Source organism: Balaenoptera physalus (assembly GCF_965194825.1).
Source record: "Balaenoptera physalus genome assembly, chromosome: 13".
Taxonomy (NCBI): Eukaryota; Metazoa; Chordata; class Mammalia; order Artiodactyla; family Balaenopteridae; genus Balaenoptera; species Balaenoptera physalus.
In genome coordinates, this window is record NC_138892.1 from 65,587,327 (window position 1) to 65,600,513 (window position 13,187).

General features: G+C 35.0%; 2 protein-coding genes across 7 annotated transcripts in view; one reads left to right on the plus strand and one right to left on the minus strand.

Annotated features, from left to right (window-relative positions):
• Positions 1-13,187, minus strand: part of SPMIP11 (sperm microtubule inner protein 11) — a gene marked incomplete at its 5' end in the record, with an annotated part of 109,276 nt that overhangs the window by 43,037 nt on the left and 53,052 nt on the right. The window lies entirely within an intron of this gene.
• The window catches only part of CCNT1 (cyclin T1), a gene marked incomplete at its 5' end in the record, with an annotated part of 36,626 nt that overhangs the window by 11,254 nt on the left and 12,185 nt on the right, over positions 1-13,187 (plus strand). For 3 of the 4 annotated variants that reach the window (XM_082421351.1, XM_082421349.1, XM_082421350.1), the window contains 5 exons: positions 1,546-1,606; positions 3,225-3,287; positions 4,435-4,480; positions 5,650-5,813; positions 5,978-6,048. In XM_082421351.1, the coding sequence (XP_082277477.1) occupies positions 1,546-1,606; positions 3,225-3,287; positions 4,435-4,480; positions 5,650-5,813; positions 5,978-6,048 (405 nt within the window). The remainder of the gene's footprint in view (positions 1-1,545; positions 1,607-3,224; positions 3,288-4,434; positions 4,481-5,649; positions 5,814-5,977; positions 6,049-13,187) is intronic. The other variant, XR_014252597.1, reaches the window with a different exon arrangement.

Genomic DNA, 13,187 nt, shown 5'->3' on the forward strand with positions numbered 1-13,187 from the left:
TCAAAGGTAAAGCTCATCTCCCCTCCTTCTCCTAGGAGGATACTGCTGATTACAGTTCAGATATATATTCTTCCACACCTTTATCCTATGTGTATACATATAGCTTTTTTTCCTTTTCCATCCTTCCTTGACCTTCTAAAGAAGGGAAACTCTCCTGGCTTTAGAAATCAGTGATTGGGGAATGATGAGTTTGGAGAAAAATTATGGATTTCTGTTATTAGATTATTTGTCTGTTACAGTGGGTGCATAAGTCATCCATTATCAAATTAAGTGGAATTGTGTGTTCTTCTGATCATATTGGACAAAGTGGTTGTGGGGACGGTTTGTTTCGATAATAGCCCCTTATTATGTAAATTAAGTGTTTTGCATAGCAGTGTCTTGGCTTAACTTTGTTTTCTCTTTGGGCTGCACCAGTAGTTTTGTTGAAGAGCTGTTGGTCTGGACTTTCATTTATGTTAGAGACTGCTAACTGCCGTTGGTCTATAGAATTGACCAAATAAAATTTTATTTTAACAAAATAAAACAAAAAATAAAATCCCCACTTTATTTTTTTTTCTTTCAAGTATATTTACATGACTTCTCACCTGAGTCTCTCTTATGAGGTGACCAGGAGAAGATACTTTCTTCACTATATGGAAAGGGGAACTAGCATAGTTTAAGTCCTTACTGGACTTATTCAAGATCATAAAGTTCAGTGGAAAGTTAGCAGCAACATAAGTCTCTTAACTACTGGCTCAAATCTCATTCTACTAGAGTTCTAGACCAGTGCTGTCCAATAGAAATATAGGGGAAGTCACATGCATAATTAAAAATTTTAAACTTTTCATTAAGCTTTATATAAAAATCTTTACTTAAAAAAATTAAGATTAATTTAATATGTTATATTTTATATATTATTTTCTTTAACCCCCAAATATAGTCATTTCAGCATATAATCAATTTTAAAACATTATTAATGAAGTGGTTTACATTATTATTTCTTAACTAAGTCTTCACAATTCAGTGTGTATTCTACACTCATAACACATTTCAAGTGCTCGATAGCCATGTGTGGATAGTGGCTACAGTTATGGCCAGTACAAATCTGAAAGAATTTTTTGTTTGTTCCCTTTTCCTTTGAACCCATTTATGAATTTTAAAAATCTAGCATTACTCCAAAAAGAAGGTTTAACAGGAGTCAAATGTTTGAGATTGCCTACAGTACTGTGAGAAGGCTCTGCAGTGTATTTTGATGATGTTGAAAAAAGATATATTTTAAATTTTCTTCTGTCTACATCATATGAACTTTAGAACCTAAAATGAATTAGATCTCTGGTGCTTTTTCTGTAGCCATTTATAAATAAAGTGACATCTCTCACTGTACCACTTTTTTTTTTAAGGAGAATCTGTTAGGGGTAAGGGTTAATTTCAGTTCCTGCTCTCCCTCATAACCCCACCCTTGCCTTTTGAGGCTTTGGTTTCCCTTGGAGGTTGTTAGAATTTGCCTACACTTTATATATTATATATTGTATCTTTTTGGGGAATAATTTGTCTTCTCACCTGCAGGCTTACCTGCAACAAGTTCAAGATCTGGTGATATTAGAAAGCATAATTCTGCAGACTTTAGGTAAGTTTATTTTCCTTTAAAACATTAAAGAAATATGTACATAATATGATTTTAAAATTTGCAAAATAGGAAATAGGAAGAGAATTTCTTGGGAAGGTTTTTGCACATTTTAGAGGTTGTTTAACCCTGGCCTATACCACAGAGAGAATGCAGGCACGGCTGACCTTTGAAATAGCAGTTAGCAGGGGTTTTTTGTTTGTTTGTTTTATATTCTAGGATTCATGATTTGCTTAAGATTTGGCAGTTTTTAACTTTATGATAAATAATGGCAGAAACTATCTAAATAACATTTTTCCTTCCATGGACTTTTATAGTCTGCTTGTCATTATATTTAGATAACAGCATTTGTTTTTAAAATTGATAATCAGTGTTCAGAACAGTGGAGTGGAGGTGGAGGAATTCAAGCTATAGCAGTTGATGGGCTAAAGAACTGATGATGCTCTGCTATTATCTATTATTATTTTCATCAAAGAGACTGCCTTTAAAAGCTTAGCAAATATGGAAAATAAAGATTTTCTAGTTCTTTTGGGCTATCATTTTTCTCTTTAGGTAGGGGAGTATTTCATGAGTTATGTTGGAAAGTTACTGGTAGGGCTGTACTTCTTGCATGTACAAACATACAGTGAATTCTTCAAAGTTTGTCTCTGAAGTTAGTTTCTGCTAATTTTTACTTTAAATTAGTTTTCTTCAAGGTAACCATATTTTAGGGGACAATGATATTTTTCTGGTGGAGTAAATTTTTATTAATATTTTAATGTGGAAACCAGTAAGATCTAATTTGCAAGAATCAATTATACTTTTAGAATAATTTGCATCAAGTAAATTTTGCAATAGAATTTTCTTTTCTTTCTTTTTTTTTTTTAAATCAGTTTGTCCCGGACTTTATTTTTATTTTTTAAATTTTTTGGCTGCGGCACGCAACTTGTGGGATTTTAGTTCCCCGACCAGGGATTGAACCCAGGCCCTCTGCAGTGAAAGTGCCAAGTCCTAACCACTGGACTGCCAGGGAATTCCCTAGAATTTCTTTATTTGTACTGGAAAATTTTATTTACATACTCAAAAAGAGAAATTTCATTGAAAATTTTTATTTATATACTCAAAAAGAGAAACTTCATTGAAAATTTTTGTAGACATACCGATCTTCCTTAAGTAATTTTGGTAAAGATCATTTAGAGTTAGATAAAATGATCAGTACTTACAGTAATTGAGATGATGAAAAGGGACAAAACTGAGGTAAGAGAGGAATAGGTTTCAAAATGTTTTCGCAAGGTTAAGCTTTCGAAGATAATCATTACATGAGTAATTGCTTCTTCCAGCCATGTATTATATTCTATTGTCCCTAAGAAAATGTTTTGTGTTTAGATGTTTTTGGTAGCTCAGGGATCTTGAGACTGCATTAGCTTTATTATCTGAGTGGTGCCTTCTAGCTCAAAATATAAGCACCTTTGAAGATAATCTTAAAGAAGAGTGTGCTACATACTTTGACTCTCTTAGCCTCTGAACGGCAGTTTTGGGACCAGAAAATGAGGGAGGCCTTCAATGATGACTCAGATAAAAGAAATATAAAATATTTTGAGTATCTTTAGCTTTTTAACCTGTTACTTTTTTTTTTTTTTAGGCTTTGAACTAACAATTGATCACCCACATACACATGTGGTAAAGTGCACCCAACTTGTTCGAGGTAAGGAATCCCAACTTGAGATGCTGTCTTAAATTGTTTTACCATTTAGAGGCTAAGATTTGCTCTGGACAAATACAGAACACAGCTGCTTTGGCCAAAATTTAAATTAAAAAACCTACCTGGCTTAAATCAAAATGAGTGGTTGGAGTTTTTCTGTTGGGTTCTTATAATGTTTTTAGGTGATCTCCAGATAAAGAGAGTTAGTTTCTTATGGATGTTTGTCAAAGCTGGGGGCAGATTCTGAAAAGTCACCAAATCATAAGTATCTAACAGCAATTTTAAGGATATCTTAGGGGTTAATTTGATTCTAGGGTTGATTGTCCTAGGCACTCTTCTTTTTTTTTTTTTTTAAATTTTATTTATTTATTTATTTATGGCTGTGTTGGGTCTTTGTTTCTGTGCGAGGGCTTTCTCCAGTTGTGGCAAGTGGGGGCCACTCTTCATCGCAGTGCGCGGGCCTCTCACTATCGCGGCCTCTCTTGCCGCGGAGCACAGGCTCCAGACGCGCAGGCTCAGTAATTGTGGCTCACGGGCCCAGCTGCTCCGCGGCATGTGGGATCTTCCCAGACCAGGGCTCGAACCCGTGTACCCTGCATCGGCAGGCAGATTCTTAACCACTGTGCCACCAGGGAGGCCCGAAGGAGGAGTTTTTAAAATTGTAATATATATGAATAATTTATGTTATTTGCTAATTTTTTCCAGATATAGCAGGGTCTTCTGGATTCTGATCTTGCCTCCAAATTAGTTCATCCCCTAGCTTAGAATTTCTCAGTGAACCCTTGTATCAGGATCTCTGAGTTACTAACAAGTAAAAATGTTTGTTACATTCTTCTCCAAATGTGTTCAGTCAAACTCTAGGGAGGATGCCCAGGAATTGCATTTTAAACATGTACCCCTTATACCTGGTGTGCAGAATAAAGCTTAAGTCCCTAAGTCGGGAAGCAGCGTAATTATTAATATTATAATTAAAAATCACTCAAACTGTTTTCTTTGACAGTAGAATGTAAACATCAGGTGGTCAGGGACCATGCCTTCCTCATTTACCACTATATTCTCTGCCTTGTAAATATTAAATGCTTACTAAATAATTGTTTAGAATGAATGGAACTAATAACCTTCTCCCCCCCACCCCCTTTCTTTTTTTTAGCAAGCAAGGACTTAGCACAAACTTCTTACTTCATGGCAACCAACAGGTTTATATTTTAATATTTTTCTCTTCTATTTTTGGGATAGTACTTTACTTGCGTTAGAATTGTCACTTTTTGATGGGTATATGGAAAGATGACAGGTCTTGCACTTAGTAAACTAGAAGCCAAAGATCTAGGCAAGGAACTCTGATACAATGTGTTATAGACAATTCTATGGTAAAGGTTGATTTTTCTGCACAGTTTTCATGTGTACCTTAAAATTTCCATGCTGCTTTTTAAATTTTTTTAAAGTGATATATTTATTTATTGCTGATCGTTTGATAGCCTACTTAATTCTGCATTTGTTACTTTGCTTTAAAATATCCAAGAGCATAATTCAGAAAGTTTGTTTAAACTTGGGGTTCATTGACAGTGACTAAAATCTAATTTGGAGGATTCTGCTGTTAACTATATTTTAAAAGACTCTTTTTTTCTTTGCCCACGCCCAGATAAATGGGCATGTGTATGTGTAAAGAGTTGTGATACTTTTTCTTTCTCCTTCCCTTTTTAAAGAAAACAATTAATACGTAACTTGTATTACCAAATGACTTGCTTATTCTCATCTCCAATCTACTGGTTGTTCCTGGAAACCAAAGATACTCCTAATGACTGTCAGGGCTAGGAAGTTCAGTTTTATAGCCTGGTGGGAGAAATTTTAAAAGTAAACTCTCAAATATATTCACACTTGAGAGAGTGATTGTCTATTCATTAGTTTAAAGAGACCAGACCTATGATTGGCACGAGACAAGATAATTTTTAGAATATTTCCTTAGGTATTTGACTTAGGGATTATACATATCAAAAATCTTATAATTTTCCTTAAGTTCTGAGCTTATTCTCAGGATAATTAATCCTTATTTAAAAAAACTGAATACTCAGTCTTTTATTTTTGTTTTTATTTTTTCCGGTCCTTCATCAGTGTGTGGATTAAATGATGTGTAGTCAAAAAAATTAGAAAAGTTGTTACCTGAGCTGCTGGGTTAATGGAAAAAATCATGTTGGGTGCTGGATCAGAGCACTGGATATTTCTTGCCCTTCTTGCTCTCCAGTGGGATTTTTTTTTTTTTTAACTTTTTTTTTTTAAAACTTTTTTTTTAAAGTAATGGAGAGTTTTAACTTTGGGTTCAGAATTGAGAGCTCATGACACTCTCTTGTTTCCTTCCCTCTGATGTCAGCCTGCATTTGACCACATTTAGCCTGCAGTACACACCTCCTGTGGTGGCCTGTGTCTGCATTCATCTGGCTTGCAAGTGGTCCAACTGGGAGATCCCAGTCTCAACTGATGGGAAGCACTGGTGGGAGTATGTTGACGCCACTGTGACCTTGGAACTTTTAGATGGTAAGTTTTAGAGTAAGGGACCTTGAATAGCACTTGCTCTTGATCTGTCACATATCTGGCCAAAGGTGACTTGATTTCAGATGAATATAGTTAGTTGAGGTTATTCTTATTTCATTACTTCTGCCTCTCTGAGTTTTTCTTAAATGTTCTAATTTCATTTGTAGAACTGACACATGAATTTCTACAGATTCTGGAGAGAACCCCCAACAGGCTCAAACGAATTCGGAATTGGAGGGTAAGAATTATTGCTGTCAGTTTGTAGAACAAACCATTTTCTTCTTTTGACCGCACCAGTGAAAATACCAGATATGGATATGTACCCTCGGTTTGGAATTTCCCTTTTTGTAGTTATGCAATAGTCATAATTTCAACTTCATAGCTTGGCTTCTGGCCCAGAAATCCATTGCTGTAGGTGACAGTGAGATTTATTTGGTGTTTTGCAACTCTTGTGATTTAGTCATTTGGTCAGCAACATTGGTTATTTTTTTGTGTGGAGAGTGTTAAGGGGAAAAATTTGGCTTTTCTGAGTAACAGAATGTTGGCTTCTGGTATAGGAAAGATACAGAGTTAGGAGATTAGAACTGGTATCATAATTTTGTCTTTGACATTACCTGCTTTTAAATGGATTTTAGAATTTTGTTTTTATATAGATGGCAGTCTAAAGTTATATTTCAGATATTTTTCAAAGTCTTATTTATGAATAGTGGAATTAGCACCATTTGTTGAGAAGACTGTCCTTTCCCCGTTGAATGGTCTTGGCACCCTTGTCAAAAATCATTTGACCATGTATGTGAGGGTTTATTTCTGGGCTTTCTATTCTGTTCCATTCATCTATATGTCTATATGTCAGTACCCCACTGTTTTGATTACTGTGGCTTTGTAGTAAGTTTTGGAATCAGGAAGTGTGAGTCTTCCTGTTTTGTTCTTCATTTTTAAGATTGTTTTGATTATTCAGGGTCCTTTGAGATTCCATATGAATTCTAGGATTTTTTTTTTTTTAATTTATTTTGGCTGCGCCGGGTTTTAGTTGCAGCACACGGGATCTTTGTTGCAGCATGTAGGCTTCTTAGTTGCAGCATGTGGACTCTTAGTTGCAGCATGCAGACTCTTAGTTGTGGCATGCATGTGGGATCTAGTTCCCCGACCAGGGATCGAACCCAGGCCCCCTGCATTGGGAGTGCGGAGTCTTAACCACTGGACTACCAGGGAAGTCCCCCCACATTTTAACAGTATTAATGTTTGAATTAATGTTTGGATCCAGAACATGGGTGAGTTTCCAGTTATGTTTTACTTAATTTTTTTCAGCAGTGTTTTGCAGTTTTCATTGTACAAGTCTTTTACTTCCTCGGTTAATTCCCAAGTATTTTATTCTTTTTGGTGCTGTTGTAAATGGAATTGTTTTCATAATTTCCTTTTTAGATTGTTTATTCATGTAGAGAAATGTAACTGAATTTTATTTGTTGACTTTGTATCCTGTTGCTTTGCCCAATTCATTTATTAATTCTAATAAAATCAGAAAAAATAAATTCTTTTTGGTGGAGTCTTTAGAGTTATCTACATATAAGCTCATGTCATCTGCAAACAGAGATAATTTTACTTCTTCTTTTCCAATTTGATGCCGTTTCTTTTTCTTGCCTGATTGCTGTGGCTAGAACTTCCAGTACAATGTTGAATGGAAGTGGTGAAAGTGAGCATCTTTTCCTTATTCCTGATCTTAAAGAAAACTGTCAGTCTTTCACCATTGAATATGATGTTCACTGTGGGTTTTTTATATGTGACTTTTATTATGTTGAGGTAGTTTCCTCTTTATGTTCCTAGTTTGTTGAGTGTTTTTATCATGAAAGTGTGTTGAATTTTGTCAAATGCTTTCTCTGCACAAATTGAGATGATCATGTGATTTGTTTCCTTCATTCTGTTTGTGTGCCATATTACATCAATTGATTTCCATATGTTGAACCCTCCTTATATTCCAGGAATAAATTCCACTTGGTCATGCATGATATGTAATTTTTAAAAAATGCCGCCAAATTCATCTTGCTAGTATTTTGTTGAGGATTTTTGCATCAGTGGTTATAAGGGATATTGGCCTGTAGTTTTCCTTTCTTGTAGTGTTTTCGTCTAGCTTTGGTATCAGGGTAATGCTTGCCTCATAGAATGAGTTGAGAAGTGTTCCCTCCTCTTCAAGTTTTTGGAAAGTTTGAAAAGGAGTGGCATTACTTCATTAAATGATTGATAGGATTAACCAGTAAGGCTTTTTTTCCTTTGGAGATTTTTGATTACTGATTCAATTTTATTTATTTATTTTTTAAAATTTATTTATTTATTTTTGGCTGTGTTGGGTCTTCATTGCTGCACGCAGGCTTGCTCTAGTTGCGGGGAGTGGGGGCTACTCTTTGTTGCAGTGGGCAGGCTTCTCATTGAAGTGGCTTCTCTTGTTGCGGAGCATGGGCTCTAGGCGTGCGTGGGCTCAGTAGTTGTGGCGCATGGGCTTAGTTGCTCCGCAGCATGTGCGATCTTCCTGGACCAGAGCTCAAACCCGTGTCCCCTGCATTGGCAGGCGGATTCTTAACCACTGGGCCACCAGGGAAGTCCTGATTCAATTTTATTACTAGCTATATAAGTCTATTCAGATTTTCTGTTTCTTCATGATTTAGTCTTGATAGGTTTTGTGTTTCTAGGAATTTGTCCCTTTTGTCTGGGTTATTCAATTTGTTGATATACAGTTTGTTCTGTTAGAATGGTAGCAGTGTCTCCACTTTTATTTCTGATTTTAGTAGTTTGAGTCTTCCCTCTTTTTTTCTTAGTCTGTCTAGCTAAAGATTTGTCAATTTTGTTGATCTTCTCAAGGAACCAATTTTTGTTTTGGTTTTTCTCTAGTTTTCTTTATTTTATCTCTGCTCTAATATTTATTATATCTTTCCTTCGGGTACCTTTGTGTTTAGTTCTTTTTCTAGTTCCTTAAGTTATAAAGTTAGTTTGTTATTTTGAGATGTTTCTTGGTTGTTTTTTTTTTTTTGGCCACACTGCACGGCTTGTGGGATTTTTAGTTCCCCGACCAGGGATTGAACCCAGGCCCCCCAGGCAGTGAGAGCACGGAGTCCTAACCACTGGACTGCTAGGGAATTCCCAATTTCTTGTTTTTTTTTTGTTTTTTTAAAGTACTTTTTACTTTTTAAATTTTTAGTTTTTTGGCCACTCTGTGTGGCATACAGGATCTTAATTCCTCAACCAGGGACTGAACTCATAGCCCCTGCATTGGGAGTGTGGAGTCTTAACCATTGGACCACCAGGGAGGTCCTTGGTTTTTTTAATGTAGTGTTTGTAGCCATAAATTTCTCCCTTAGCACCACTTTTGCTGCATACCTTAAGTTTGATATGTTGTGTTTTGTTTTTCTTGGTCTCTAAGTATTTTCTAATTTCCCTTTTGATTTCTTTGATCCATTGGTTTAATTTCCACAATTTTGTGATTTTTTTTTTTTCCCCCAATTTTCTTTCTGATCCTGATTTCTAACTTTATCTTGTTGTGGTCAGAAAAAATACATGGTGTGATAGGTATCTTTTAAAATCTATTGACTAAGTTTGCAGTCTAACATATGGTCTGTCCTGGATAATGTCCCATATGCACTTGAAGAATGTATGTGCTGCTGTTTTTGGGGAGAGTGTTCTGTGTATGTCTGTTAGATCTAGTTAGTTTATTTATTAAGTCCTACTTCCTTATCTTCTGCTTGATCTGTCTATTATTGTGAGTGGGGTATTGAAGTCTCCAACTATTACTGTAAAGCTGTCTATTTCTCTTTAATTCTGTTAGGTTTTGGCCTCATATATTTTGATGGCCTGTCATTAGGTGTGTAAATGTTTATAATTGCTATGTCTAATTTCTGTAGCTAGCCTTTTAAAATATATAATGTTCTTTTTTTTATATATAATGTTATTTTTTGTCTCTTGAAGTCTTTTTTGATTTCAAGTCTATTTTGTCTGCTATTAGTATAGCCATGCATGCTCTCTTTTGGTTACTGTTTGCATTGTATATCTTTTTCCATCCTTTCACTTTCAGCCTGTTTGGGTCTTTGGATCTCAGCCTCTTGTAGATAACATATAGTTGGATCATATGTTTTTATCCATTCTACAAATCTCTGTCTTTTCCTTAAGAGCTTAATCCATTTACACTTAAAGTAATTACAGATAAGGAGAGATTTACTTCTGTCACTTAATGCTATTTGTTTTTTATACAGGCATACCTTGTTTCATTGCACTTTGTAGATATTGCATTTTTTATATTGAAGGTTTGTGGCAGCCCTGTGTCAAGCAAGTCTGTTGATGCCATTTTCCCAACAGTATTTGCTTACTTCGTGTCTCTGTTACACATTGGTAATTATGGCAGTATGTTGAACTTTTTCATTATCATTATATTTGTTATGGTGATATGTGATCAGTAATCTTTAGTATTACTACTACAACTCACTGAAGGCTCAAATGATGGTTAGCATTTTTTAGCAATAAGGTATTTTAAATTAAGGTATGTCCATTTTTTTTAGACATAATGCTATTGCACATTTAATAGACTGTAGTGTAAACACAATTTTTATATGCACTGGGAAACCAAAACATTTGTGTGGCTCACTTTATTGTGATATTTGCTTTATTGAGATGGTCTGGAACTGAACCCACAGTATCTCCAAGTTATGCCTACTGTATATGCCTTATGGCTTTTTTGTTCCTCATTTCCTGCATTATACTGTCTTTTGTGCTTAGTTGATTTTTCATAGTGAAAAAATGTAAATTCCTTTTTCATTCATTTTTTGTATTAACATACAAAATTCGTCCCCTTTACAACTGCATCCTCATCCCTTTTGGTTGTTGATGTTACAAAATTAAATATTTATACATTGTGTGCCCCCCAAAAAGTAATAATTCTTTTAGATGCATTAGGCTCTTATACTATATAAAAAATAAGATTTGGAATTATAAGACAAAGTTATAGTAATACTAGGTTTTACACTAATTTTTTTTTCCCTGAGAATGTGTTAGTCTCCTAAATCATGTAGAAAGCAAAATGTGCAATTACAAACCATTGTTACAATACCAGCTTTTATAATTGCCCATGTATTTACTTTTACTGAGGTCTTTATTTCTCCATATGGCTTGAAGTTACTGTCTTGGAGGACTCCCTTGAGCCTTCCTCCTGTGGCTGGTCTAGTGGTCACAAATCCCCTCAGCTTTTGTTTATCTGGAGATAATTAATTTCTCCTTCACTTTTTTGAAGGACATTCTTACTGGATATAGGATTCTTGGCTGACAGTTTTTTTCTTTTAGTACTTGGAATGTATCAGCTCACTGTCTTGTGGCCTCCGAAGTTTCTGTTGAGAAATCTCATGATCTTATTGAGGATCCCGTGTATGTGACAGTTTGCTTCTTGCTGCTTTCAGAATTCTCTCTTTGGCTTTTGAAAGTTTGAGTATGATACGTCTTTTTTTTTTTTTTTTTTTAATACCATGATTTTAAGAATTGAGGTAGAGTTAATGTACAATATTATATAAATTTCAGGTGTATAACAAAATGATTCACAATTTTTAAAGGTTATATTCCATTTATACTTATTATAAAATATTGGTTATATTCCCTGTGTTGTACTATATATCCTTGTAGCTTATTTATTTTATACATAGTAGTTTGTACCTCTTAATCCCCTACCCTTATCTTGCCCCTTACCCCTTCCCTCTCCCCACTGGTAACCACTAGTTTGTTGTCTATATCTGTGAGTCTGTATCTATTTTGTTATATTCATTAATTTTATTTTTTAAATTCCACATATAAGTGGTAACATACAGTATTTTAGCCTAATACCCTCCAAATTCATCTATGTTGTTGCAAATGGCAAAATTTCCTTCTTTTTTATGACTGAGTTGTATTCCATCGTATATATACCACATCTTCTTTACCCATTCATCTGTTTTTTTTTTTTTTTTTTTTTTAATTGAAGTATAGTTGGGGAGTTACTTGGTGGTCTAGTGGTTAGGATTTGGCGCTTTCACTGCCGTGGCCCGGGTTCAATCCCTGGTCAGGGAGCAGATCCTGCAAGCTGTGTGGTGTGGCAAAAAAAAAAGAAAAAAAAAAAAAGTAGAAGTATAGTTGATTTACAATGTTGTGTTAATTTCTGCTGTACAGCAAAGTGGTTCATTTATACATATATTACATTCTTCTTCATTTTCTTTTACATTATAGTTTATCAGAGGATATTGAATATAGTTCCCTGTGCTATACAGTAGGACCTTGTTGTTTATCAATTCTATATATAATAGTTTGCATCTGCTAACCCCAAACTCCCACTCCATCCCTCTCTCATCCCCCTCCCCCTTGGCAACCCTAAGTCTGTTCTTTATGTCTGTGAGTCTGTTTCTGTTTCGTAGATAAGTTCATTTGTGTCATATTTTAGATTCCACATATAAATGATATCATATGATATTTGTCTTTGTCTGACTTAACTTCACTTAGTATGATAATCTCTAGGTCCATCCATGTTGCTGCAAATGACATTATTTTGTTCTTTTTTAATGGCTGAGTAGTATTCCATTGTATATATGTACCACATCTTCTTATCCAGTCATCTGTCAGTGGACATTTAGGTTGTTTCCATGTTTTGGCTATTGTGAATAGTGCTGCTATGAACATTGGGGTGCATGTATCTTTTTGAACTATAGTTTTGTCCGGATGTATGCCCAGGAGTGGGATTGCTGGATGATATGGCAACTCTATTTTTAGCTTTTTGAGGAACCTCCATACTGTTTTCCATAGTGGCTGCACCATCTTACATTCTCACCAACAGGTGGGAGGGTTCCCTTTTCTTCATACCCTTTCTAACATTTGTTATTTGTAGACTTTTTAATGATGACCATTCTGACTGGTATGAGGTGGTACCTCTTTGTAGTTTTATTTGCATTTCTCTGATAAGTAGTGATGTTGAGCATCTTTTCATGTGCCTGTTGGCCATCTGTATGTCTTCTTTGGAGAAATGTGTATTTAGGTATTCTTCCCATGTTTGGATTGGGTTGTTTGTTTTTTTGTTGTTGAGTTGTATGAGCTGTTTTTATATTTTGGAAATTAAGCCCTTATCAGTCACATCATTTGCAAATATTTTCTCCTAGTCCTTAGGTTATCTTTTCGTTTTGTTTACTGTCCCCTTTGCTATGCAAAAGCTTGTATTTGATTAGGTCCATTTGTTTATTTTTGCTTTTATTTCTATTGCCTTGGGAGACTGACCTAAGAAAACCTTGATATGTTTATGTCAGAGGATGTTTTGCTTATGTTCTCTTCTAGGAGTTTTATGGTATCATGTCTTATGTTTAAGTCTTTAAGCCATTTTGAGTTTATTTTTGT